Raw genomic sequence first — 23,804 nt, forward strand, 5'->3', positions numbered from 1 at the left:
TCAAGAATTAGCTTAATGTGTTAAATTAAGAGTCCATTCATGCATGCATATCCTTATCATAGAATTTTGAGGTTGTTTTCATGAAAATTCTTACATGCAAGTTCATATTTTAGTTGTAGTTCAATAACTCACCATGTTTTAAAGCTCAAGCTTGCATTTGATTACGTTTTAGAGCATTGGAGTTCATAGGAACTCGTGCATGTGATGTTCTTGCATTATTCTTCAAGTTTCATGCAAAATTGTGTTCAATTATCACACATTTGGGCTTGATTTTATAAAATGATCTTTGAAACATGTTGTACTATGGGTTTCTAAGTGTTTTCCAAAAAATTAGCCCAAAAGAATCGAGTTTGAAGCTTTAGAAATTGAGCTTTGTGCTTGAGAATCAATCTGGAAATTCCAAATTTTGGATCCACGCTTGAGCGGAGGATTTCACGCTTGAGCGTACACTCTGAGTACATGCACTTCCACTCGAGCGAAGAAAGTCACGCCTGAGCGTGAAATGCATATGCCCAGAAGTTCATGTGTTTTGCAGTCCGCTCGAGCGAGAGAATTCACGCTCGAGTGAGAGTCTGAGTCTCACGCTCGAGCGGAGGTCGAGCATCCGTCGAGCGTGAATATCATGCAACCAGTACTTTTCATGAGTTTGCAGCCTGCTCGAGTGAAGAAAGTCACGCTCGAGCGGAGCTTCATTGTCTGCATGTCCGCTCGAGCGTAGAAAGCCACGCTCGAGCGTGGACCCCTGTTTCAGCAAATTTTGAAAAGTATTTTAAAGTACATTTTTGCATCCTCATTTCATCCTAGGCATTCCTAGGTCAAGTTTAAAGCATCTTAATGAGGATAATGTTATAGAACCACACCAAGTCAAGTTTAGGGGCTAAGCTATTAATCCAAGTGTGTAACTTAGTGAGTGTTCGTTCTGCAACTGTGTAGGGTTGGCACCCGAAGACGTTGCCTAGCCTGTCTGTAGCCCAGTGCTCTGTGAGTAACAATGTTGTAAAGATACGTTCAATTATAATTATTTCTGAATGATTGACTGTACCGCTTTCTTAAATGACATTACTTACTGAATGAATGTTTGTCCTATTTGTAAACTGTACTCGTAGCATTCATAGCAACTTACTGTTACTGTACTGTTACTGTTACTGTTACAGAGATCTCTGTCAGTTCCAATGTTTGGAACTACTACTGTTTACCTGTTCTGATGGCCATCAACTGACTGTTCGGTCTATTAAGACCTACTGTACTGTTTTGCTATTGGATGTACCACATATGACTACTATAGTTTCTAAATGACTAATATGGCATGAAATATGAGCCACTGATTGAATAACTGATTTACCGATGCAAATGACTGTTTTAAATACTGAAAAGGCATTCATTCTTAACCCCTTTACGCATTTGTTATTCACTAGGCTTTAGCTCACTGTTTATATTTATATGTAGGTGTCCAGGCACCGAACCGAAGCTAGGAGCTTCAAGTTAAGCTCTTGTTTTGTCAAGCCAACCATCGCGCCTCACTTCGAGGTTCCGAGTCCGTTCAAGCTAATGCTGTTTTGGGGTGTTTCAAAATCACCCTTTTGTCTTTGTTTTGTATTGACTGAATAAGACTTGACTGTATAGGCAAGGTGATGGGATTGGATCCCTAACCTGGATGTTATGTATATATGTTGTATGTATATATGTTTTGATTATGAATGTGGCTCTGTTCATAAAAGTCTTTTTCCATTCAGATTTTCATAGCTCATTGGATATCTTTTTATCTACTGTTTGGCTTCCGCCAGCCCCTTACTCTGTATTACTGTCTTTACTGTTAAGCAGGCCTTTGGTAATCACGGATTACTGGCCGGTTACGATGCTAAACCCATAGGGGCAGGTTTGGGTCGTGACACATCATGTGCTGTATAGATTATCCAAACATCATTTGTGTTGTATTTTCTTTGCATTGCTAATTATTTATATATATATATATATATAAAGGCATATAATTAAAATGAAAATCATATAATTAAAAGGCATATAGAATTATAAAATTACACATAAATCAAAAACATATACCGATTACACTTACTAATAACATACTACATAAAATGAAACTTTAAATTCAAAGCTTTTATGACTCACTGTGTAATTGCCACAAGTGTTCGACAAGTTCCGATTAGAGATGAGAATGTGTTTGTCTGTCTCTAATGTTATGATGACATTGAATGAATTCCACAAGTTCGGTAGTTCTCTCCTGTAACACTTTTACATGGGGACTGTCATCGATTTGATCATAATTGAAGTCTTTTACTCTATTGTCATCCCGCTCATCCTCAATGATCATATTATGTAGAATTATGCACACCTTCATAATATATTTAAGCATTTTAGTATTCCAAAAACATGCCGGTCGATGCACAATTGCAAATCGTGCTTGAAGCACTCCAAATGCACGCTCTACATCCTTTCTTGTCGCCTCTTGAGCTGTAGCAAAAAGTTTTTTCTTATTTCCTTGAGAAGGAATTATTTTCACAAATGTTGACCATTGTGGATATATACCATCGGCGAGATAGTATCTCATTGTATATTCATTACCATTGATTGTGTAATTGACTACAAGAGTACGCCCTTGAACAAATTCGGTAAATACAAAAAACCTTTCTAACACGTTGTATCATTATAAGACCCGGATAATCCAAAAAATGCATGCCAAATCCAAAGATCGTATCATGCAACAGCTTCCAAAATAATTGTTGGTTCATGAATGTAACCAGTATACATACCTTTCAATGTAGTTGGACAATTTTTCCATTTCCAATGCATACAATCAATGCTCCCCAACATCCCAGAAAATCCATGACATTCACCAACCACTAGCAGTTTAGCGATGTCATTGTTGTTTGGTGACCTCAAATACTCATTAGAAAAAACATCAACAACTGCTTCAGCAAAATATTTTAAGCTTTCTATTGCAGTGCTTTCTCCAATTCTCACATATTCGTCCATAAAATCAGCAGCTACTCCATAAGCAAGCATCCTAAGTGCAACAGTTATCTTCTGAAGAGAAGACAAACCAAGTTTTCCAGCACAATTTCTTTTTTAGAGAAAGTATGGATCGTGCGCTTCAACTGCAGCTTGAATTCGAAGAAAAGGTGAATGCTTCATCCGAAACCTCCTTCGAAATAGCTCAAGAGGATATACAGAGTCGACAAAAAGGCTTTTATGACCTTGAATATGGTCACAATGAATGACTTTACGACCTCGAATAGAACCACGACGTGAGCTTGATCCTATCTCACTATCTAGTAGTTCTTCATCCATTGTAACAGCTTTGAGCATCTCCAAATCATCATCAGATTCAAAGAAGTCAGAGTTATTTACAGGCATATCATAAAGAGAATTAGAAATCATAAAGAGAATTGGAAGCCATAGAGAGAGATATGAAAGTTCGGATGATGCAGAAAATTAAGTTGAGGATAAGATCAAATGAGAGGAAATGTCTTATTTATAATTGAAAAGTAAAAAAAATATGACTGTTGTAAAAATATGACCGTTGGAAAAATATGACCGATACAAAAATACGGCCGTTGAAAAAATATGACCGTTTGAAAAATACAACAGTAGAAAAATGTAACTTTCACCAAAATATAATTATATTTAAAAGAATGAAAGAAATAAGTTTTTTTTTTTTTTTTTTTTAAATGGGAGAGAAGGTAGTTAAAGTATAAGAGCATCTCCAAGAGCCCTGTTATACCCTATTTTCAACCAAAATAGCAAGCCAAAGCATAAAAAAAGACCTCCAACAACCACATTAGATGCTTCAACAATTTGATACAAGCAACAGTTGCTAGCTACTTGAAGCGAGAAACTGTTGTTGTGCTATATATTTTTTTATTACTTTTTCCCTATGTGTCATTGAAAGAAATAATATATATATATATATATATATTTAAAGGGGATAGTTAAAGTAAGGTTGAGTAAAGTTGAAATTTATAAATTTATAAGGTTGAAATTTAAATATATATATATATATATATTATGGCAAACTTCACTTTACCCCTTTATGGTTTTGGCCATTTGCAGATTACCTCTCCTAACGTTCAAATATCACCACATAACCCCCTTGTGGTTGATGGACTAAAACACACACTAACTTCTGTTAACAGAAGTTGGAAATTGACAATTATACCCTCGTCTTCATTTTGTTCTTCTCTCTCTCTCTCTCTCTCTCTCTCTCTCTCTCTCTCCATTTCAAGGAAAACCCAATTCTCTCTCTCTCTCTCTCAATCTTCATCTTCTTCTTTTCTCTCTCTCCATTTCAAACTTTATATGTGTACATACATATACATATATATACATATACAATCTCATCTTCATCTCTCTCTCTCTCTCTCTCTCCATTTCAAACTTTGTTCCTTGTTCTATTCCGATTCAGACTTGAGTTTCTTTTTCAACACCTTTACTCTCTCTCCATTTCAAACTTTGTTCCTCGTTCTGTTCCTTGTTCTATTCCGATTCAGACTTTGGAGTTTCTTTTTCAACACCTTTACTTTCGCTCTGGCAGCTTCAAGCTACGCAATGACTTTTGCATAATCAGCAACTTGTGACTCTAATCTTCTATTATTTTATTTTATTTGGTCAATAATAATCATCTCTGAATCAACACAGAAAACATGAAAGAAATTAAAAGGCTAATCAAAATAACGATAATTTGAAAGAAATCATGAAAAAAAACCTCAAATCAAAAGCCTAATTTTTTTACCCAAAAATAGACTTGAATAAATCAAGAATAGATGGCTCTGAAGTGGCTGGGGTTATAGATGAAGTTCTCCACTTCATTGGAGATCGACAAGCCATACAAGAGGAATTTCAATTCTCTTCAATCAAAAAAAAAAAAAAAATTTAAAATGGGTTTAGATTTGTATTTGTATACAAATATATACAAATCCAAACCCATTTTAATCTCTGATCAAATATATGTATTCAAATATGTATATGTATAGAAGGAATTTCAAATCTCTTCAATCCAAAAATAAAAATAAAAATTAAATAGATTTGGATTTGTATATGTATATGTATATGTATATATGCACATGATCAAAATATATATATATATATGTACACATGATCAAAAATGTGTCTGTTCAAAGATGTGGTTGTTCAATTGATCAGAGATGTGTTTGTTCATCCTGTGAGAGAGGATGGATATGGGTGGTGGTTTGAGGGGAGGAGAGAGAGAGAGAGAGAGAGAAGAGATGAAGAAAAAGAAGGTTGAAAATATAATGGCATCTTTTGTAAATTTGAAGAGGTAGAAAGAGTATTTTCGTCATAAAAATGGACTCACTCCCCGTAGAGACACATGACTTTCACATTCTGTTATCTTAGATAAAAAAGTTAACAGTGCATTTTAGTCCATCAACCACAGGGGGATTATGTGGTGATTTCTGAATATTAATGGGGTAAATCACACCCGGTCCAAACCACAGGAGGTAAAGTGAAGTTTGCCCTATATATATATATATATATATATATATATATATATATATATATATATATATATATTTATTTAAAGGGGATAGTTAAAGTAAAGTTGATGAACAAACTATTTATAAATTTATATAATAATATATTTATGTGTGTGTGCATAAATGAGTAAAGTTGAAAGAACTAATATTTTAAAAGGGATAGTTAAAGTAAAGAGTGTTGTTGGAATGTGTATTGAAAAAATGGTTAGCTAAATTAATAAAGTGAAATTTTGGATAATTAATTTGGTGAGGATTGCTGGAGATGCTCTAAGAATATTTTAATAGAAGATAGCTAAAGTAAATAGCCTTGATAGAATGTATATTAAAAAAATGACTAACTAAAATAGTAAAGTGAAATTTTGAATAGTTATTTTGACTATCCTTACTAGAGATGCTCTTTAGTCTTATAGGCCATACAATAGAAATTGACTCATCTTGTTCTCAATTGGCAGGAAGACAATTGACAAGTTTGGTAACATACTAAAATAATTAAAAGGTTAAAAAATTATTATAAAAAATTCAATTATTTTTTTATTTTTTATATATTTTTTTATTAACATAATTAAAAAATTAAGTAAAATAGCTAATTTTCATAAGAACATCTCCAACGGTTCATCAAAATTTTCATCAAATCTGAGTAAAAAATAGACTTTTTTCTCATTCTGATACGGAGGGCTCCAATGGTTCATCAAATCAAATTTTCATCAAATCTGCGCCGAGACAACCGGTTGGTCGACCGGTGAAGGCAAAATTTTTTTTTTTTTGAATTGTTTGAATCTTTTCAGTGAACTGTCTGAACCTTTTTCCGGGTCGACCGGTTGGTCAACCGATAAGGCAAAAAAAAAATTTTTTTTTTGAACTGTTTGAACTTTTTTTTTTTTGAATTGTTTGAACCCTTTAGTGGTCGACCGGTTGGTTTCCCCCAACGGTCAGGAACAGTGATTTGGTAAAATGCTGCGTTTGTTCTCATTTTGGTGAAAGGTTTGGTGAATTCTCGATTTGATATCGATTTGGTGAAACTGTTGTAATTCAAAAAAGTGACTTTTTCACCAAATTTTAAATTTGATGCCAGGTTTAATGAAGCGTTAGAGATAGTCTAACAACTTAGATGTTTTGATCTACTCTTCGAAACCATAGCTGGAACGTCTTGTACTTTTAAAATCTTACTTAATCTTATCATTTTTTTTTTTACAATCATCTTCTTATAATTTAAGTCAAATTTAAGTATTACCTTGTTTTAATTTAAGTAACTTTTTTGTGATGAAAATGTAAAAGATCAAATTGAATTTAGCAAAAATGTAGTGCTATTGAGGCGAGACATATGTTATGTATGCCACGTGTTAATTTTCATCAATTTTATTAACACTGGATCAATAGAAAAGAAATATCGCAACTTAATTTTTAAAATATAAAAAGTTAAATACAGTACATATGATGAAATCAATAAATCAAATAAATGATGAACCAATTATCTACCAACAAAGTTCCCAGTTGTAACAACAAAGTAAAATTGACCAATTAGCAAGATATTTTTTGACGAATACCTGATATGAAGCCTGTATCACTTGGTATTTTGGTAAATAATTCAAAACCCACTTACTTTGCAAGTGTCTTCTCTCAAATTGCCAATGCCTTGAACCTATCAATTTAGAACAAATAGACCATTGAAGATGCATTTAATAACACAAATGACATTATCACATTATTCTTATGCAAAAATTCTATACACTACCAGCGAATTATGTAGTACATTACTCCAATAAAAAAAGACTAAAACGGAACAATTATTGAACAATTGGCGAGCAAACAAGAGATAGTTTGGGTCCATATAAAAATTTATGCTTGAACAACCGACCCCTATGCTTAAATATAGATCTCACTTAAAAAAATAACAAATCCAAATCAATCTCAAAATTTTACTTAGCATCAACAACAAAATATCCAACAAATTACACCATGAACAGATTGTTTTTCAAAACAAATAAAAATACAAGGAGCAAAGATGTGTCCTTTACGTGAACTTCGAAATCTTGTCAAGTGTCGTTGCATTGAAGAAGAAAAGTCTGTGTTTTAGCGAGCAAGTGTGCTATACAGTTTCTAATTTGGCCAACAAAGACAAGAAGGCAAGCTAAACATTAGTTTAGGTAAAAGAGCTCACTAAATTCAAGAAAAATCCCTCCAGAAGACTAGTCAAGAAACTAACTCAAATAATTGTGTACAATAACTACCTACTTAATGAAGTGGTATTTTTTACTAGATATTTTGATTGAGATTGCTAGAAATGCTCCAAGTCTGTTGAGTGGCAAATCCCAAAAAGTCAAAAATCGATGAATGTGTATAAGCAGAAACATTGGCCAAAGATTATTGCAAAGTTTTTTTGTTTCATGCACAAAAGTTTCTCTGCACAGAACCCTCACAATTTCAAGTACTGACTTTCAGCTGAAAGAAGTTTCGTTGGTTGATTTTATTGATGGGTTGTAGTCCCTTTCTACCCAAATTACATATTAGTTGATTTCATGACTCGAAATATTATAAATCCAAGTCTTTTCGATATCCTGTACATGGTAGAAAACTTTCAAGAATGTTTAGAAAACAAGAGAGATCAATTAGACTCATGTTATAAAACATATCATTTTGTTTTCTTTCTTTCAGACAGTAGGAGAGAAGCAACAGTCGCTGCGTCATTGCTGGTTTTGATGATCCAATCTAATCATTTCCTAGTTTAGTGTGTAGATCATCCATAAAAAATTATAAAAAAAAAAATCTATCCAATAATCATAGCCACATGATTTCATTATATTTATTTTCAAAAAGATTAACAATACTATCAAAATCATTCTTCCATCTATCTTTTTGGTTTAAAACAAATATAATGAAATATATGACTAGGATTATCATATTGACTTTTTTTCATGGATAATCTATACACATGACTAAAAAATGATCCGGTTCAGATCATCAAAACCAACACCTCGGTTCTTGACAAAATGACAGATTGGATTGTCCAATCAACCTCCATGACTCGAGAAAAGTCTACTCTTTTAGAAAATAAAAATTTAAAATTTCCCAGCAACGTCCAAAGACTTTGGTGCTTATGATTATGACCAATTCCATACTCCTTATAGACAATTTCCAAGAAGCTACAAAGATGAAGATTAGCAATTTCCCTGGTAGAATGATGGCACTAACCCTGTCAATCATAGAGCTTCATCACTTGCTTTTGTTTTCACAGCAACCGAACAGAACACCCTAAAATTTGCAAAAGCTGTGTGTCATGGCTCAAATAGTAATATCACCCCTTCTACAGGTGATCTTCGAAAAACTTGCTTCACAGGTTCTGATGAAGCTTCAGTTCAGCAGCCACTACCGGAAAAAGCTCGAGAAGCTGAAAGCTGCCCTGCCTGTGATTCGAGCAGTCATCGAAGATGCAGAAGAACAACAGCTCAAGGATAAGAAGGTTAAGGTCTGGCTGAGAAAGCTTCAAGATGTGGTTTACGACATTGATGACCTTCTGGACGAGGTCACCACCCAGTTTCTCCAAAGAAAGACGAAGAAAAAGAAGGTACCGATGGTTTGCTTAGCTCTTGAGCCTGTTTCAAACTACTATGTTATGCCTCGTAAGCTGACAACGATTCAAGAGAGGTTGGATGATATAGCAAGAGAGATGTCTAACTTCCAGTTCAGGGAGAGAATGGTGTATGAGCGGTCTGATATGATAGAACGACGACAAACAGGACCTCATATAGATGAATCAGAGGTTTGTGGTAGAAGAAAGGACGCGGATGCAATAGTAAATATTTTACTGTCGGCCACCACGAACACTGACACAGTCAGTGTTTCAGTGATTCCAATTGTTGGAATTGGGGGAATTGGAAAAACAACTCTTGCTCAATTGGCATATAATGATCCAAGGGTGGAAAGTCATTTTGATCTAAGAATATGGGTGTCAGTGTATGATAATTTTAATCCGAGAAAGATCATAAATGAAATTCTGGAGTACACAACTAAACAAAACCATGAGTCCTCACAAATAGGTGTACTACAGTCTCAACTGTTTGAATCCTTGTGTGGGAAGCGATACCTTCTCGTGTTGGATGATGTATGGACCGATGATCAAGACGAATGGGAGAAACTGAGATATCCATTGAGAAATGGTGCAGATGGAAGCAAAATTATAATCACCACCCGCAGCAAAAGAGTTTCATCAATAATGAAAACAATGCACCCTTACACATTGGAAGCTCTAAGCGAAGATGAATGCTGGACCTTGTTCAAGCAACGAGCTTTTGAGTCAGGAGAGGAGCGAGGATATCCAAACTTGCTGCCGATAGGGAAACATATTGTCAAGAAATGTGGAGGGGTGCCTTTAGCTGCCAAGATTCTTGGAAGTTTGATGCGCTTCAAAAGAGAGGAAAGTGAGTGGCTACATGTGCAGAAGAGCGAACTATGGAATCTGGATGAAGGAGAGAACAGAATTTTTTCGGTTTTGAGGTTGAGTTACGACCATTTGCCATCACATCTGAAACGATGCTTTGCATACTGCTCAGCATTGCCCAAGAATTTTGAGATCAGCAAGGAAAAGTTGATACGCCTGTGGATTGCGGAAGGCTTGATTCAGTTGTCTGGTGATACTTATTCTACCAAGAAGATGGAGGACACTGGCAACGAATATTTCAATGATTTGCTGTTGATGTCTTTCTTTGAAGCTGTAAATAAATATGATAACAGCAATTCATCAGAGTTTACAATGCATGATCTCATTCACGACCTTGCAAAATTTGTCGCAGGTAATGAGTTCCTGATGCTAGATCAGGATGATGCTTCTGTCAAGCCTGCAAAAGTTCATCACTCATCAGACCCAAGTAGTAATCTTGCCCAAACTCGCCATGCATCAATATTCTGCAATTTTTGGTCTTACAGGGTTCCTGAAGCTTTGTACGCAGCAAAGCAATTAAGAACTCTCAGATTTTTCTCTCCAACAAAGGACTCTGACAAAGCCCTACCGATCATAGCTGCAGTCTTTAAACGCCTCAGAGTGCTAGATTTAAGAGGGTGTGGGATCAGGAATCTGCATAAATCAATTGGTGTCTTGATATATTTGAGGTATGTTGATCTCTCTAACACCCTTTTGGAAACTTTACCTAATACAATCGAGAACCTCTGCAATTTGCAGACGCTGGATCTCTCAGGCTGCCATAATTTGATGAATTTGCCAAATGGGATAACACGATTGATAAACCTGAGACATCTGATTATAAAGGACTGCACGAGACTCACCCGTATTCCGGCATCTATGAGAAGTTTACTGAATTTGCAGACCTTGCCAATTTTTATTGTTGGCCCAGCATTTGATGAGAGCCTTTTCCAACTTGTGCATCTAGACCTGCGTGGTGAGTTAAAAATCAAGCATTTGGAGAATGTTGGTAGTATAGTACCAGACCTGTGTTTGGAGCAAAAGCAGCTTCACTCACTGGGATTATCATGGGGGGATAATGAGGCAAAGTCGGATCATTCTCCATCGAGGCAACCTTTAGAAGGGCATCATACGGATCATATCCACGCGGAGACTCTGCTCAACTTGTTGAAACCCAACAACACTTTGAGAAAGTTAATTCTAAATGGCTACTCGGGAGCCGTGTTTCCACAATGGATGAACGACATCATGCTTCCTAATCTTACAGAGCTAGTTTTGAACAACTGCAGAAGATGTGAAAAGCTTCCTACGCTCGGGCAACTTCCTTTCCTCAAGGTTCTCAACATGCAAGGACTAGATGCAGCGGCGAGCATTGGTAGTGAGTTCTACGGCATAGAAGGTAGAGGAACTGCATTTCCTTCACTGGAGCAACTAACCCTCAAAGATTTTCCCAGTTTACAATCATGGGAGAGTGAGGATTCACAAGATGCCTTAATTTGCTTGCAGAAACTAACCATCATTGAATGCCCTAGACTCGAAACCATGCCACGGTTTCCAACTCTTCAACATTTGGAGCTGCGAAACTGCAATGCTAGGGTACTCAGGTCAGCAGCAGAGCTAAATTCACTCTCCACTCTTATTATTGACTCCTTTCCAGAGCTATTGCACCTACCACAAGGGTTGTTGCAGAACAGTCCTCTTACATCTTTGACAATCAGCTCTTGCCAACAACTTAGTTCACTGCCATGGGATTTGAAAAACCTTGGAGCTTTAAAGTCATTGACTTTACGCTGGTGTGAAGAACTATCTGCTCTGCCACAGCAGATTAGAAACCTTACCTCTCTGGAGTCTTTGGAAATCACGGAGTGCCATAGTTTAGTCTCTTTGCCAGAGGAAGGCATTCAGGGCTTGCATTCCCTTCGATCATTTTCTATAGAGAACTGCAATAACCTGGCTTCTCTGCCAAAGGGAATAAAGCACCTCACAGCCCTTGAGCGCCTGACAATCATGTATTGTCCAAATCTGCCCTATTTACCCGATGAACTGCAGCATCTCTCAGTACTCCGAAGTCTTAGTATATTAAGCTGTCAAGTACTGGCATCTCTACCAGAAGGACTACAATACATCAAGACTTTGCAGAACCTGGAAATTTGCAGCTGTCCAAACCTCATGGATTTGCCAGATTGGGTGGAGAACCTCATTTCTCTTCGATCATTGGCAATCACCGATTGTCAGAATATGAAGTGTTTGCCAAAAGGTCTAGAACGTCTCAATGCACTCCAGCATTTTTCCATTAGAGATTGTCCTGACCTTGAGGAAAGATGCAAGGGCAGAGGAGCAGACCGGAAAAAGATATCCCATGTCCCATACATCTACATTGGATCATCAGCATCACAGCAGGCAACACAACGTTGCTGCAAGCACTTCAAGTTGCAACAGTCATAAACTGTTCTTTTTTCTAACTGGTAAAGTAATTGTATCCCTTCCTATAAAATTGTAGCAATTGTATCCCTTCCTATAAAATTGTAGCAATTGATATATGATACCAATTTGCATGCAATTTGTCATTTCAATTCACTAGCTACAACAAAGTAAGTCAAGAGCATACTACTGTAAGTTTTTTGTATTCTGTATATTCAATTGATCTCATAATACAAAGGATACAACTGTTTATATAGACCTCTTAACCCAAAGACAAAGAAGGAAACGATGTATTCCTAATCCTAAGACTAATAAGGAAAAGAAAACATACTACCATATATCACAATTCAACTATCATATATCACAATACACTACCATACATACATATATACACAATATTTTGACACCCCCGGTCAAACTCAAGGTGTTTTAGCAAAAAACACTGAGAGTTTGCCAAAAAGAAATTAAAACCATGCAGTGGTGTGAGTCTTGGTAAAGAAAGCAAGTTGTAGAGCCGAGGAGACGAAAGGAAACAAGATAGAGTCAGACTGCGGATGCTAATGGACAAAGGGACAATCAATCTCAATGTGCTTGGTCCGCTCGTGGAAGACAGTGTTATGTGCAATTTGAATAGCACTGCAGTTGTCACAATAAAGAGAAGTCGGAGAAGACTGAGGGACGCCTAAGCCAAAGAGAAGACAACGAAGCCAGACAATTTCAGCAGTAACATGAGTCATAGCACGGTATTCTGCTTCAGTAGTAGAATAGGCAATAACAGTTTGTTTTTTGCTTTTCCAAGAGATCAAGGAATTGCCAAGAAACATACCGAAACCAAAAATGAACTTTCGATCGGTAATATCACCAGCCCAATTAGCATCAGCATAAGCCACTAACTCCAAGAAAGAAGTAAACGATAACAGCAAGCCTTGGAAGATAGTACCGTGAAGATAGCGAAGAATCTGAACCAAAGCAGTCCAATGTGCAGAGCGCGGAGCAGAAACAAACTGGCTAACCACATGAACAGCATAGGCAAGATCAGGGCGAGTAACCATCAGATAGACAAAGCAACCCATAAGCTCGCGATATAAAGTGGGATCATTCAGAGGGACACCATCAACAGTGTAGAGCTTCACATCAAGCTCAATGGGGGTATCAGAAATCTTAGTGTCAAAAAGACTGACACGGTGAATAACCTCATTAGCGTACTTGGCCCGAGACAAAAAATAGCCCTTGGGAGAAGAAGCCATCTCAATACCAAGAAAATACCTCAAAGGTCCCAGATTCTTCATTTCGAAAGTGCGGAAATATGTTGCTTGACCTCAGAGATAGCAGAAGAGTCAGAGCCAGTGATAATCATATCATCCACATACAGTAATAAAGAAACAAAACTAGCAGAGGTGTGGAAAAGAAACAAAACAGAGTCGTGGGAACAAGATGGAACCCAAGCTCAGTAACAGCCGTCTAAAAGCAATCATACCAAGCACGAGGAGATTGCTTGACAAACCTGTCCAGTGGAATGAGGAAGGCCAGAGGGAGGACACATGTATACCTCCTCAGTGAGATGGCTATAAAGAAAAGCATTCTTAACATCCATCTGATAAAGAGGCCAATGATGAATAGCAGCAACAGAAATCAAAGTACGGACAATAGTCATCTTAGCAACTGGTGCAAAGGTTTCCTTATAATCAATGTCATACTCCTGTGAGAAACCTTTGGCAACCAAGTGAGCTTTATAGAGCTCAAGGGAACCATCAGAATGAGTCTTGATTTTATAGACCCATTTGCAACCAATCAGATTCTTGCCAGCAAGCAAAGGAACCAGTTCCCAAGTACTAGTCTTCTGTAAGCCAGACAACTCATCCTCCATAGCTTGAATCCAATTAGGATCCTGACAAGCCTTCTTGTAAGACCAAGGTTCTAAAAAAGAGTGAATAACAGACAAAAATGTACAATATGAAGGAGAAAAACATGTGTTAGAAAAACTAAGTTTAACTATCTGTTTACGAATGCGAAGGGGATACTTACGGAGAGCAAGATCAAAAGTAAGAGGAATAGTAGCAGGGACAGAGTTAACTGGTAGAGGAAGAGCCTTGCGACGCAAATAAACTAACAACGAAGGAGGAGAAGGAGCCGGCAGGGGAAGAGAGGGAGAGGAGGAAACAGACTCATGGGGTACAATAGAGAGAGACTCAACAAGAGGAATGTTAAGAGGAGAAAAAGGAACAAGCTCAGGGGAAACAATAGAGATATACTTAGCAGGAGGACCTCAGAAGGAAACGGATTAATGTGAACCAAGTCTTCTTTAGAAATTGGAGCAGTGAGAAGTGGAAATTGAAAATAAGCAAGACGTTCCAGAGAGGCAACATGACGGGAGACATAGAGGCGACGGGAAATAAGATTGTAACAACAATAACCTTTCTGAGTAAGACTGTAACCCAAAAAGACACACAAGTCAAACCGAGCACTGAGTTTTGTTCGATCTTTTCAGGAAAGAAAAACAAAACACGCAAACCCAAAAACATGAAGGAAAAAGTAATTAGGAAGTTGAGAAAACAGAGCCTCATAAGGAGAACGACCAGACAGTAGGGGAGTAAGCATATAGTTGCGAAGAAAAGCAACTGTAAGAATGGCTTCTCCCCAAAAGGGAGCTAGAACAAAGGCAGAAAGAAGGAGAGATCTAGCTTTCTCAAGACGATGACGGTATTTACGCTCAGCACGACCATTTTGGGCGGGTGTATCAATACAAGAGGTTTGGTGAATGGTACCCAAATTTGACAGATACTCACAGAACTCAATTTTAAAATATTTCCCACCTAAGTCAGACCGTAATAATTTAATGGTAGACCCAAACTGTGTAGTGATCATAAACTGAAAGGTACAATATATTTGGTGGAAGTCAAATTTATGAATCATAAGGTAAACCCAAGTATAGTGGGTGCAATCATCCACAAAAGACACATAGTATGCAGAATCCCCTTTAATAAGAATAGGAGAGGGTCCTCAGACATCCATATTCACAAGAGAAAAAGGAAAAACATAAATAGAAGTACTTTTATTGAATGGTAAAGCTAACATTTTGGCAAGTTTACATCCCTGACATTCATTAATAGTACTAGAAGAAACTTTACCCAAAAATCCTGGCTGAGCTAAAGACCATAAGCGGTCGACAAACAAATGACCTAAGTGAGAATGCCATAAATAAAACGGACTCGACTGAGAATCTAACTAAAATGAGGAAAGTGCAACTGGAGAGGTGGATAAAGGGAGATGTAAGTTTTCTACCACATAAAGATCTCCAACTCTACGGTCGGTCTCAATCTGCTTCTTGGACACCTGATCCTGCACACAACAGACAGAAGAAGAAAATATAACATCAAAACCAGAAGCATTAAGTTGGCTGATAGATAATAAGTTGATAGATAGCTGAAGAACATAAAAAACAGAGGGAATAATAACAGCAGACATGGCAGAGGGTAAGATAAACTCAATACACACAACACAACAGACATACCAGACCCATTAGCAATATTAATAGTAATAGAAACAGGAAGGGGACTACAGTTTCGAATTAAGGAAAGATGAGGAGTCATATGATGAGAGGCACCAAAATCAAAAAGCCAGAGAGAAGAAGGGATACTGAAGGAAGACCCAAGCAAACCTGAATGAAAAGAGGTAAGAGCGGAGGCAGATGGTGATGGCTGAGAGGTGGACATAATTTGCTGAAGTTGAGCAATCTGAGCAATTAAGAAAGCCAAGTCAGGATCGGGAGGAGCAGATGCTGCATAAGTGGTAGGAGGCCGGAAAGTACTCGGAGTAGGACTGCGAAACTTTGTCTGAGGTGTCTGAGGTGTCTGACGTCCCTTCTTGGGACAGTTGTGCTTCCAATGGCCCCTCTGATGGTAGAAAGCACACTCATCTAAAGCCAATGGCCCTTTCTTGGGCTTGGCAGTGGCCTGAACCGGTGGGATCGATAATAGTGGAGGTTGAGCAGGAGCTATGAAGACAGATGGAGACAAAGTCTGACTGGTCGTTTTAAGACGGGTTTCCTCGAAGAGAAGCTCATGAACAGTGGCATCCACAGAGGAAAGAGGAGACTGGTGAAGGATGCCACCACGAATAGCCTCATATTGAAGGGAGAGAGCCGTTAAGAACTACACTAAATGACCATGCTCTCAAAACTCAATATAAGCATCTAGAACCTTGAGGCTGGAAGGTTCCATAAGAGCCAACTAATCTCAAAGACCTACCATTTCAATACAGAAATCCTGAATAGACAGATCCCGCTGACGAGCTCCTTGAATAGCTGCTTCCAACTCGTACCGCTTAGCAAAGTTGGATTGCTGATAAACACTCTTTAAGTAATCCCTGTTAGAATAAGAAATATGTAATTGTGTGATTTTGTTTCCTTATATTATGTCGTATGGCACTCCTACAATTACTCGGAATTGTCAATATAAAAGGGAATGAAGTCCAACTCATTCCTTAACTCTTTCTCTTCTCCAAAACTATATGTTATTAGAGCCAAAAACCCTAGCCCATACCTCTGTCGGCAGTCACCTCTTTCAGTCGACTTCTCGAGCCTATCACCCAGGCCCCCTACAGTCAATCTGAACCTCCCACACTCTTGTTCAGTCCATTAGCAGCCTCCCTGTTCCTCTAGACAGCCTCTTAGGCCTAGTCGACAACCCCTCTAGCCTTCTAGGGGTATGTCGACAGCTTCTCTCTTCCACCGCAGGATTGCCCAGGCTCATCGACAGCACTAACTTGTTCAACTAGGGCCGTCGTGGCTTCCTAGGTGGTCGACTAGGGCCTTCAGTGCTCCCTGGTTGGTCGGCTAGCCTCACGCATGTAACTAGTCGTCTTTGTTCTTGTTGTCTCTGTATACAACAACAACAACAACAACAACAAAAAACAGTTTTCTTTTCTTCTTTATGCTTTCATAGGCTATATGCTTTCATAGCGTGAGTTATGTCTTTCCTTCCACTATTATCTTCCGAGTTTGTGATTAGCCTTGGGTTTGAAGTTTCTTTAGTAGAATACTCATGGCAGAGTTCACTAGTGAGTCAACAACTTCTCAGTCGCTTAAGAGCGAGAGCTCCCTTCTACCTTTTATTATGACTGATAATCTCAACCCTGGCCTAAAAATCACCACTTCTCTATTCAATCATCAGAACTATCTAGCGTGGTCGCAGAGTCTGACTATTTTCTTAAAGAGCAGAGGGAAGATGGGTTATGTTGATGGCAGGATACAGGCACCCACCATTACGAACCCGAGTTATTTGGGAGGACGTGACTACTACTTACTTTCGGAAGGGGAACTTCTCCCAGGCTTTTGAGTTACGTCGCTTCATTGAAAGGTCGGTACAAGGTGAAATGACTATCCTTCAGTATTTTACCTTCTTTAGCAATGGGTGGAAGCGACTTGATCATCTTCAAGATTACAAACCAGTCTGTCCCACTAATTCTGTGGGTTACTGGGAGTTTATGACACAAGAGCGGGTCTTCAAGTTCTTAGAAGGCCTAAATGTGGAGTATGATCCAGTGCAAAGCAGAGTCCTTGGCATTGATGTGCTTCCTTCTCTCCAGGAAGCCTTTGTTTTTATGCAGAATGAGGAGAGTCGCCGCTCTGCAATACTTCCCTCTGTCACTGCTGATCGCTCGGCCTTGGTCTCTGCACCCCCTCGCGATGGCGACCGTGTGACTCATGGTTCTCGTCCTTCCTCTGAGAAAGATAATCTTTTTTATGACTATCGTTGTCGACCTTGCCACACAGGAGAGACCTGTTGGAAGCCGTATGGGACTCCTTCTGGTGGTCGAGGAGACCGTCCTGGTACTCGAGGGGGTAGGTCTAGTTCATCTAGAGGCCGAGGGGCCAATGCTTGGGCACATCTTTCAGACTAAGTTGAGCCACCATCTTCATCTCCGATTGTCTCCCCTGCTGCTGATGTTTCAGGATTCTCTGCCTTGGATTTTGAGATTGCTCTTCGACACTTGTTAGATCATCGAGCCTCCACTTCTGCTCCAGGTGCACCTTCTTCTTCCTTTGCCAATTCAGGTAACTTGGCTTCCTCCCAATGTGCATTGCTATCTTATACACCTGTGCTATGGATTATTGATTATGGTGCTTCTGACCATATGTCTGGCTTTTCTAATTTATTTTCAGAGTATAACCCCTCCTCTGGTCAGGACAAAGTGCATATTGCTCATGGTACTTTTTCATCTGAGTCAGAGAAAGGTTTAATTCATGCCGTCTCTTCTCTTCCTTTGTCTTCTGTCCTCCATGTTTCCAATTTTAGTGTTAATCTTTTATCTTTGAGTCGTATTACCTGTGACTTAAATTATAGCGTGATATTTTTTCTTGATCATCGTCTTTTTCAGGACCTTATCACAGGGAAGAGGATTGCCAGTGGTAGAGAGGACCATGGTCTCTACATTTTGGATCAGAGAGACAAACTGGCCCATTAAACTATTCAATTCCCATCCACCAAGGATGACATTTGGCTGTGGCACCGTCAATTAGGACATCTCTCTTTTTTATTACTTAAGTATTTATTTCCTTCTATCTTTGCGAACAATAATGTGTCTAATTTTCAATGTGAGCCTTGTCAACTTGGAAAACAACACAGAGCCTCTTTTGCTCCTTCTATTAATAAAAGTTCAGTTCCCTTTTCTTTGATTCATTATGATGTCTGGGGTCCATCCCATTTTGTGTCTTTAACAAGTAAAAAATGGTTTGTTACCTTTATAGATGATTGTTCCAAGGCCACTTGGGTATATTTGATGAAAGATAAAAGTGAGGTGTTTTCTGTGTTTCAAAACTTCTATAAAATGGTTTGTACTCAGTTTGAGGTGGTTGTTAAAATTCTTTATTCTGATAATAAGGGGAAATATATCGACTCTGGTCTTGCCACTTACTTCGCCACTCATGGCATTATTCACTAGACTTCATGCACTAATACCCCTCAACAAAATGGTGTTGCCGAACGCAAAAATCGACATCTCTTTGATGTTGCCCGTTATCTATCCTTTGAGATGCGGGTTCCTCGATCCTATTGAGGGGACGCGGTTCTCACTGCCGTTTATTTGATTAATCGTCTTCCTACCGAAGTCCTTCAAAAACAAACACCTCTTCAAGTTTTGTTTGGGTCTATCACTTCCAGGTTCTCCATTTCTCCTAAGACTTTTAGCTGTGTTTGCTTTGTCCATAATCATTCACCCACTCGTGGTAAATTAGACCCTTGTCCATTAAGTGTGTTTTTCTGGGTTATTCCGTCACCAAAAAATATAAGTGTTATCATCCTCCCATTCGCAAATGGTTTGTCTTCATAGATGTCACTTTCTTTGAGTCTCAGCCTTACTTTCCGCCCTCTCCGGTATCACCGTCATCCCTTCAGGGGGGAGCCTTGGTGTGAAGAGATTCCTATTCCACTTTCGCATGTGGTTGACCACATAGAGGATGATGAGTCAGCAGTTGTTGAAGAAAAGGCAGGCAAAATTTATATTAGGGACAAGGACAAACAGCAAGTCATCTGGATGCAAGAGACTACTTTCCTTCCTTTACTGTGAACTTATTCTCTGGATGAGTGTCCTGAGAGTCCATGTAATTTTGATTCTAATACTCCTATTCCTGATTTCTTTGATCTTGATGTTCTCATTGCTAATAGGAAGGGGGTTAGGTCATGTACTCAACATCCGATTACTAATCATGTCTCTTATTCTAATCTGTCTTTGTCATATAAAGCTTTTCTGTCTAAAGTGTCTTCTATGAGTCTACCTACCAATTCTCAAGATGCTCTCTCTATTCCTAAATGGAAGCATGCCATGATGGAAGAGATTAAAGCTCTTAGCAAGAGTGGCACTTGGGAGTTAGTAGAGTTACTTAGAAGCAAAAAATCTAGTTGGGTGTAAGTGGGTGTACGCGGTAAAACACAAAGCCGATAATTCCATAGAACAGTACAAAGCAAGACTGGTTGCTGAGGGTTTCACTCAGACTTATGGGTTGGATTACCAAGAGACATTCGTACTGGTTGCTAAGATGAATTCTGTGAGAATCTTACTCTCTCTTGCTGCAAATTTGGATTGGCCACTTCATCAATTTGATGTAAAGAATGCCTTCCTTCATAGAGATCTAGCAGAAGAGGTCCATATGAATATTCCTCCTGGTTTTGCGGATGCTAAGTCCAACGGTAAAGTATGCAGGCTCCGAAAGTCACTTTATGGGCTAAAACAGTTTCCTAGGACTTGGTTTGAAAGGTTTGCTCAAGCTATGCTGAACTACGGATTCAAGCAAAGTCAAGCGGATCACACTTTGTTTGTAAAACACTCCTCACATGGAAAGATCATAACTCTTATTGTCTATGTTGATGATATTGTTCTGACAGAAGATGATGTTGAGGAGATTCCTCGTTTGAAAGAATACTTAGCCAAGGAGTTTGAAATCAAAGACTTAGGCTATTTGAAGTATTTTTTTCGCATTAAAGTAGCTCGGTCCAAGAATGGCATCTTCATATGCCATAAGAAGTATGTACTTGACTTGCTAAAGGAAACTGGAATGCTTGGAGTTAGACCTTGTGATACACCTCTAGAACCGGGCCAGAAATTGAGTGAGGATCAAGAGGGAGATCCAGTGGATAGGGGGAGATACCAGAGACTAGTGGGAAAGCTCATATACTTATCCCACTCATATCCAGATATTGCCATTGTCGTGAGTATAGTGAGTTAGTTTATGCATGCTCCGAGTACTTCCCACTTAGAGGCAGTTATGAGAATCCTGAGATACCTGAAATCTTCTCCTGGAAAGGGTCTCTATTTCTCAAAACATGGCCATCTTAATGTGGAGGCATTTACTAATGCAAATTGGGCTAGATCCGTCACTGACAGACGATTAACTTCCGGATATTGCACATTTGTTGGTGGCAACCTAATCACATGGCGAAGTAAGAAACGGAATGTGGCTGCTAGATTTAGTGCTGAGTCAGAATTCAGGGCTATGGCTCAGGGTGTATATGAGTTACTATGGATTAAACTTTTGTTAGGAGACTTAAGAATCCATCAGAATGACTCCATACGACTATACTGTGACAACAAGACCGCAATCAATATAACTCATAATCCAGTTCAACATGATAGAACTAAGCATGTGGAGATTGATAGGCACTTCATTAAGGAAAAACTCACTAGTGGTATCATATGTATTCCATTTGTGAAGACTAGAGACCAACTAGCCGATGTTCTCACCAAGGGGCTAGGGAGCAAATCATTTCATGGCGTCCTTAACAAGCTGGGCATGAGAGATATCTTCGCACCAGCTTGAGAGAGAGTGTTAGAATAGGAAATATGTAATTGTGTGATTGTGTTTTCCTTATATTATGCCGTATGGCACTCCTGTAATCACTCAATATTATCAATATAAAAGGGAATGAAGTCCAACTCATTCTCTAACTCTTTCTCTTCTCCAAAACTACAATCCCACACCTCTTTGGCAGTGCTGTAGTTAGAGGACATCATCCCGATACGGTCATCCATAGAGTTATGGAACCAGGTCAAAACTTGGGCATTATCACAATCTCAAGTGTCACAAGAAATCAAACATTCTTCTTATTTTTGATCCGATGGACAAGGAATAGAACCAATTTTTTTGACCGAGACGAAAATTTCTCATAATACTAGACCAATAAGCATAGTTGTCACCTGTAAGTTTGCATTTAATAGCTTGAATTTTATCTTCCAACATTGTAATGAATCAGAAATAAAAGAGAAGGGAACTGATGGAGCAAAATGAGAAAACCCAATAAATTTGAGGGGTCAAACTGTTATAGCCCAAAGTTGGGACAGAAGGATCGAAAACCGGTGGACTGAAATTAGAGAACAGAGACCAGAGACCAGAGAGAGAACCAAAGCAAAAAAGCTTCAATCGACACAACCACAAAGAGAGAACCCGAAATTGAGCCAAAGCAGAGGCCACGAGAGAGAGAGAGAGATCCCTCACACCCAGACTAGAGTGGCTATTTCAGAAGTCTATTGCGACTTCGGAGAAGACCAGAGAAGTCTGTCGCAACTTCGAAGAAGTACAGAGAGGGCTATCACGACTTCGGAGAAGCCCAGAGAGACATTCGTGGCTTCGGAGAAGACCAAAGAAGACTTCAAACAACAAGCGTGAACAAAGAGAAGAACTTCGAATGATCAAGGCCAGACCTAGGGTTTCGGGCGTAACTCTGATACCATGTAAGTTTTCTGCTATGAAGCATAGACATGGCAAAATCAGCGCCGTGGCGGAGTCGGACACGGGGACAAGCCGGGGACACGAGGACACGTCGGGGACACGTACGGGACACGCCATCTGCCGTGTCCCTTTAATTTAATTGTTTTTCTTGTAGGGGACACGCGTGTCCAGATCTGGACACGGCGTGAAACACGGCAAGTAGGAAGAGACAAAGGAGAGAGTGTGAAGGAAGAGAGTGAAGAGAGACAAACCTATCGAAGATCAAAGCTCCATGAATCCAGTCGAAGATCGAAGCTCCAAGCTCCATCAGTCAATCGAACACCCCAGACGATCGCAATCGACCTCCATCCATGACCTCGACCTTGACTCGCCTGTTGATCTCCATCAGTAAGTCTCTCTCTCTCTCTCGCCCCTCTCTCTCGCCCCTCTCTCTCGCCTTCCTTCTCGCTCGCGTCTCTCGCTCTCGCTCTCGCATCGATCGCGTCGATCGCTCTCTCTTGCTCTCGCGTCGATCGCCCTCTCTCTCCTCTGATCTGATTCGATTCATGTATCTATTAGGTTTAATGTATCTATTATAGGTATATAATATATATATGTATATATGTATTTATTTAATATTAATAAAAAAAACATATCTTATATCTTATATTTTATATAACATATATACATATATTAATAAAAAAAAAAGTAGATAAAATAAAATAAAATAAAAAATTAATAGAATCATATTTATTTAAAAATATAATAATAAAATAAAATAATTAACTTGTATTAAAATAAAAATATTTATATAAAAAAAATTTTGCCGTATCCCCAGCCGTGTCCGTGTCCGTGTCCCCATTTTTTTAAAATTGCCGTGTCCCGTGTCCATGTCCGTGTCCGTGTCCGTGTCCGTACTTCATAGGTTTTCTGTATTCTGTATATTCAATTGATCTCATAATACAAAGGATACAACTATTTATATAGAACTCTTTAACCCTAAGACAAAAAAGGAAACGATGTATTCCTAACCCTAAGACTAAAAAGGAAACGAAAACATACTACCATATATCACAATACACTACCATATATACATATATACACAATATTCTCACAACTACCCCCCCGAGTGCATGGCATGCTTACAAAAGGAGAAAGTGCCATGTCTAAAAGCTTATGCCATTGTGTACCAAAGCAACATGTTGTAGTTGATGGGTTCACATGATGCAGTCGAGAACTTTCAATCTCTACTCGCCGAAGT

General features: G+C 38.6%; 2 protein-coding genes across 4 annotated transcripts in view; one reads left to right on the top strand and one right to left on the bottom strand.

Moving 5' to 3' along the window:
- Positions 1-2,079: 2,079 nt before the first annotated feature.
- LOC114323469 (secreted RxLR effector protein 161-like) overlaps positions 2,080-23,804 on the bottom strand; it is a 66,122-nt gene continuing 44,397 nt past the window's right edge. The window contains exons 5-7 of one of the 3 annotated variants that reach the window (XR_014365055.1): positions 15,625-15,681; positions 7,052-7,146; positions 2,080-3,321 (exon numbers count right to left, since the gene is read on the bottom strand). Coding sequence is in view for 2 of the 3 variants with exons in the window: in XM_082921800.1 (XP_082777926.1) it covers positions 12,900-13,631 (732 nt within the window). In the remaining variant the exon portion in view is untranslated. Of the gene's footprint in view, positions 3,322-7,051; positions 7,147-12,837; positions 15,682-23,804 lie in introns of those variants that run through there. The other 2 variants (XM_082921801.1, XM_082921800.1) reach the window with 2 other exon arrangements.
- On the top strand, positions 8,729-12,598 carry LOC114323467 (putative disease resistance protein RGA3). The gene has a single exon (XM_082921799.1). It carries the CDS (start codon positions 8,782-8,784, stop codon positions 12,364-12,366), a length of 3,585 nt encoding a protein of 1,194 aa, XP_082777925.1. The 5' UTR covers positions 8,729-8,781; the 3' UTR covers positions 12,367-12,598.

This window comes from Camellia sinensis, chromosome 3 (genome assembly GCF_055761805.1).
Source record: "Camellia sinensis isolate YWXY chromosome 3, ASM5576180v1, whole genome shotgun sequence".
Classification (NCBI taxonomy): domain Eukaryota; kingdom Viridiplantae; phylum Streptophyta; class Magnoliopsida; order Ericales; family Theaceae; genus Camellia; species Camellia sinensis.

What these genes read in the sequence shown, in the direction of transcription:
- LOC114323467 (XM_082921799.1), top strand. Translation starts at nt 8,782, where the DNA reads ATGGCTCAAATAGTAATATCACCCCTTCTACAGGTGATCTTCGAAAAA.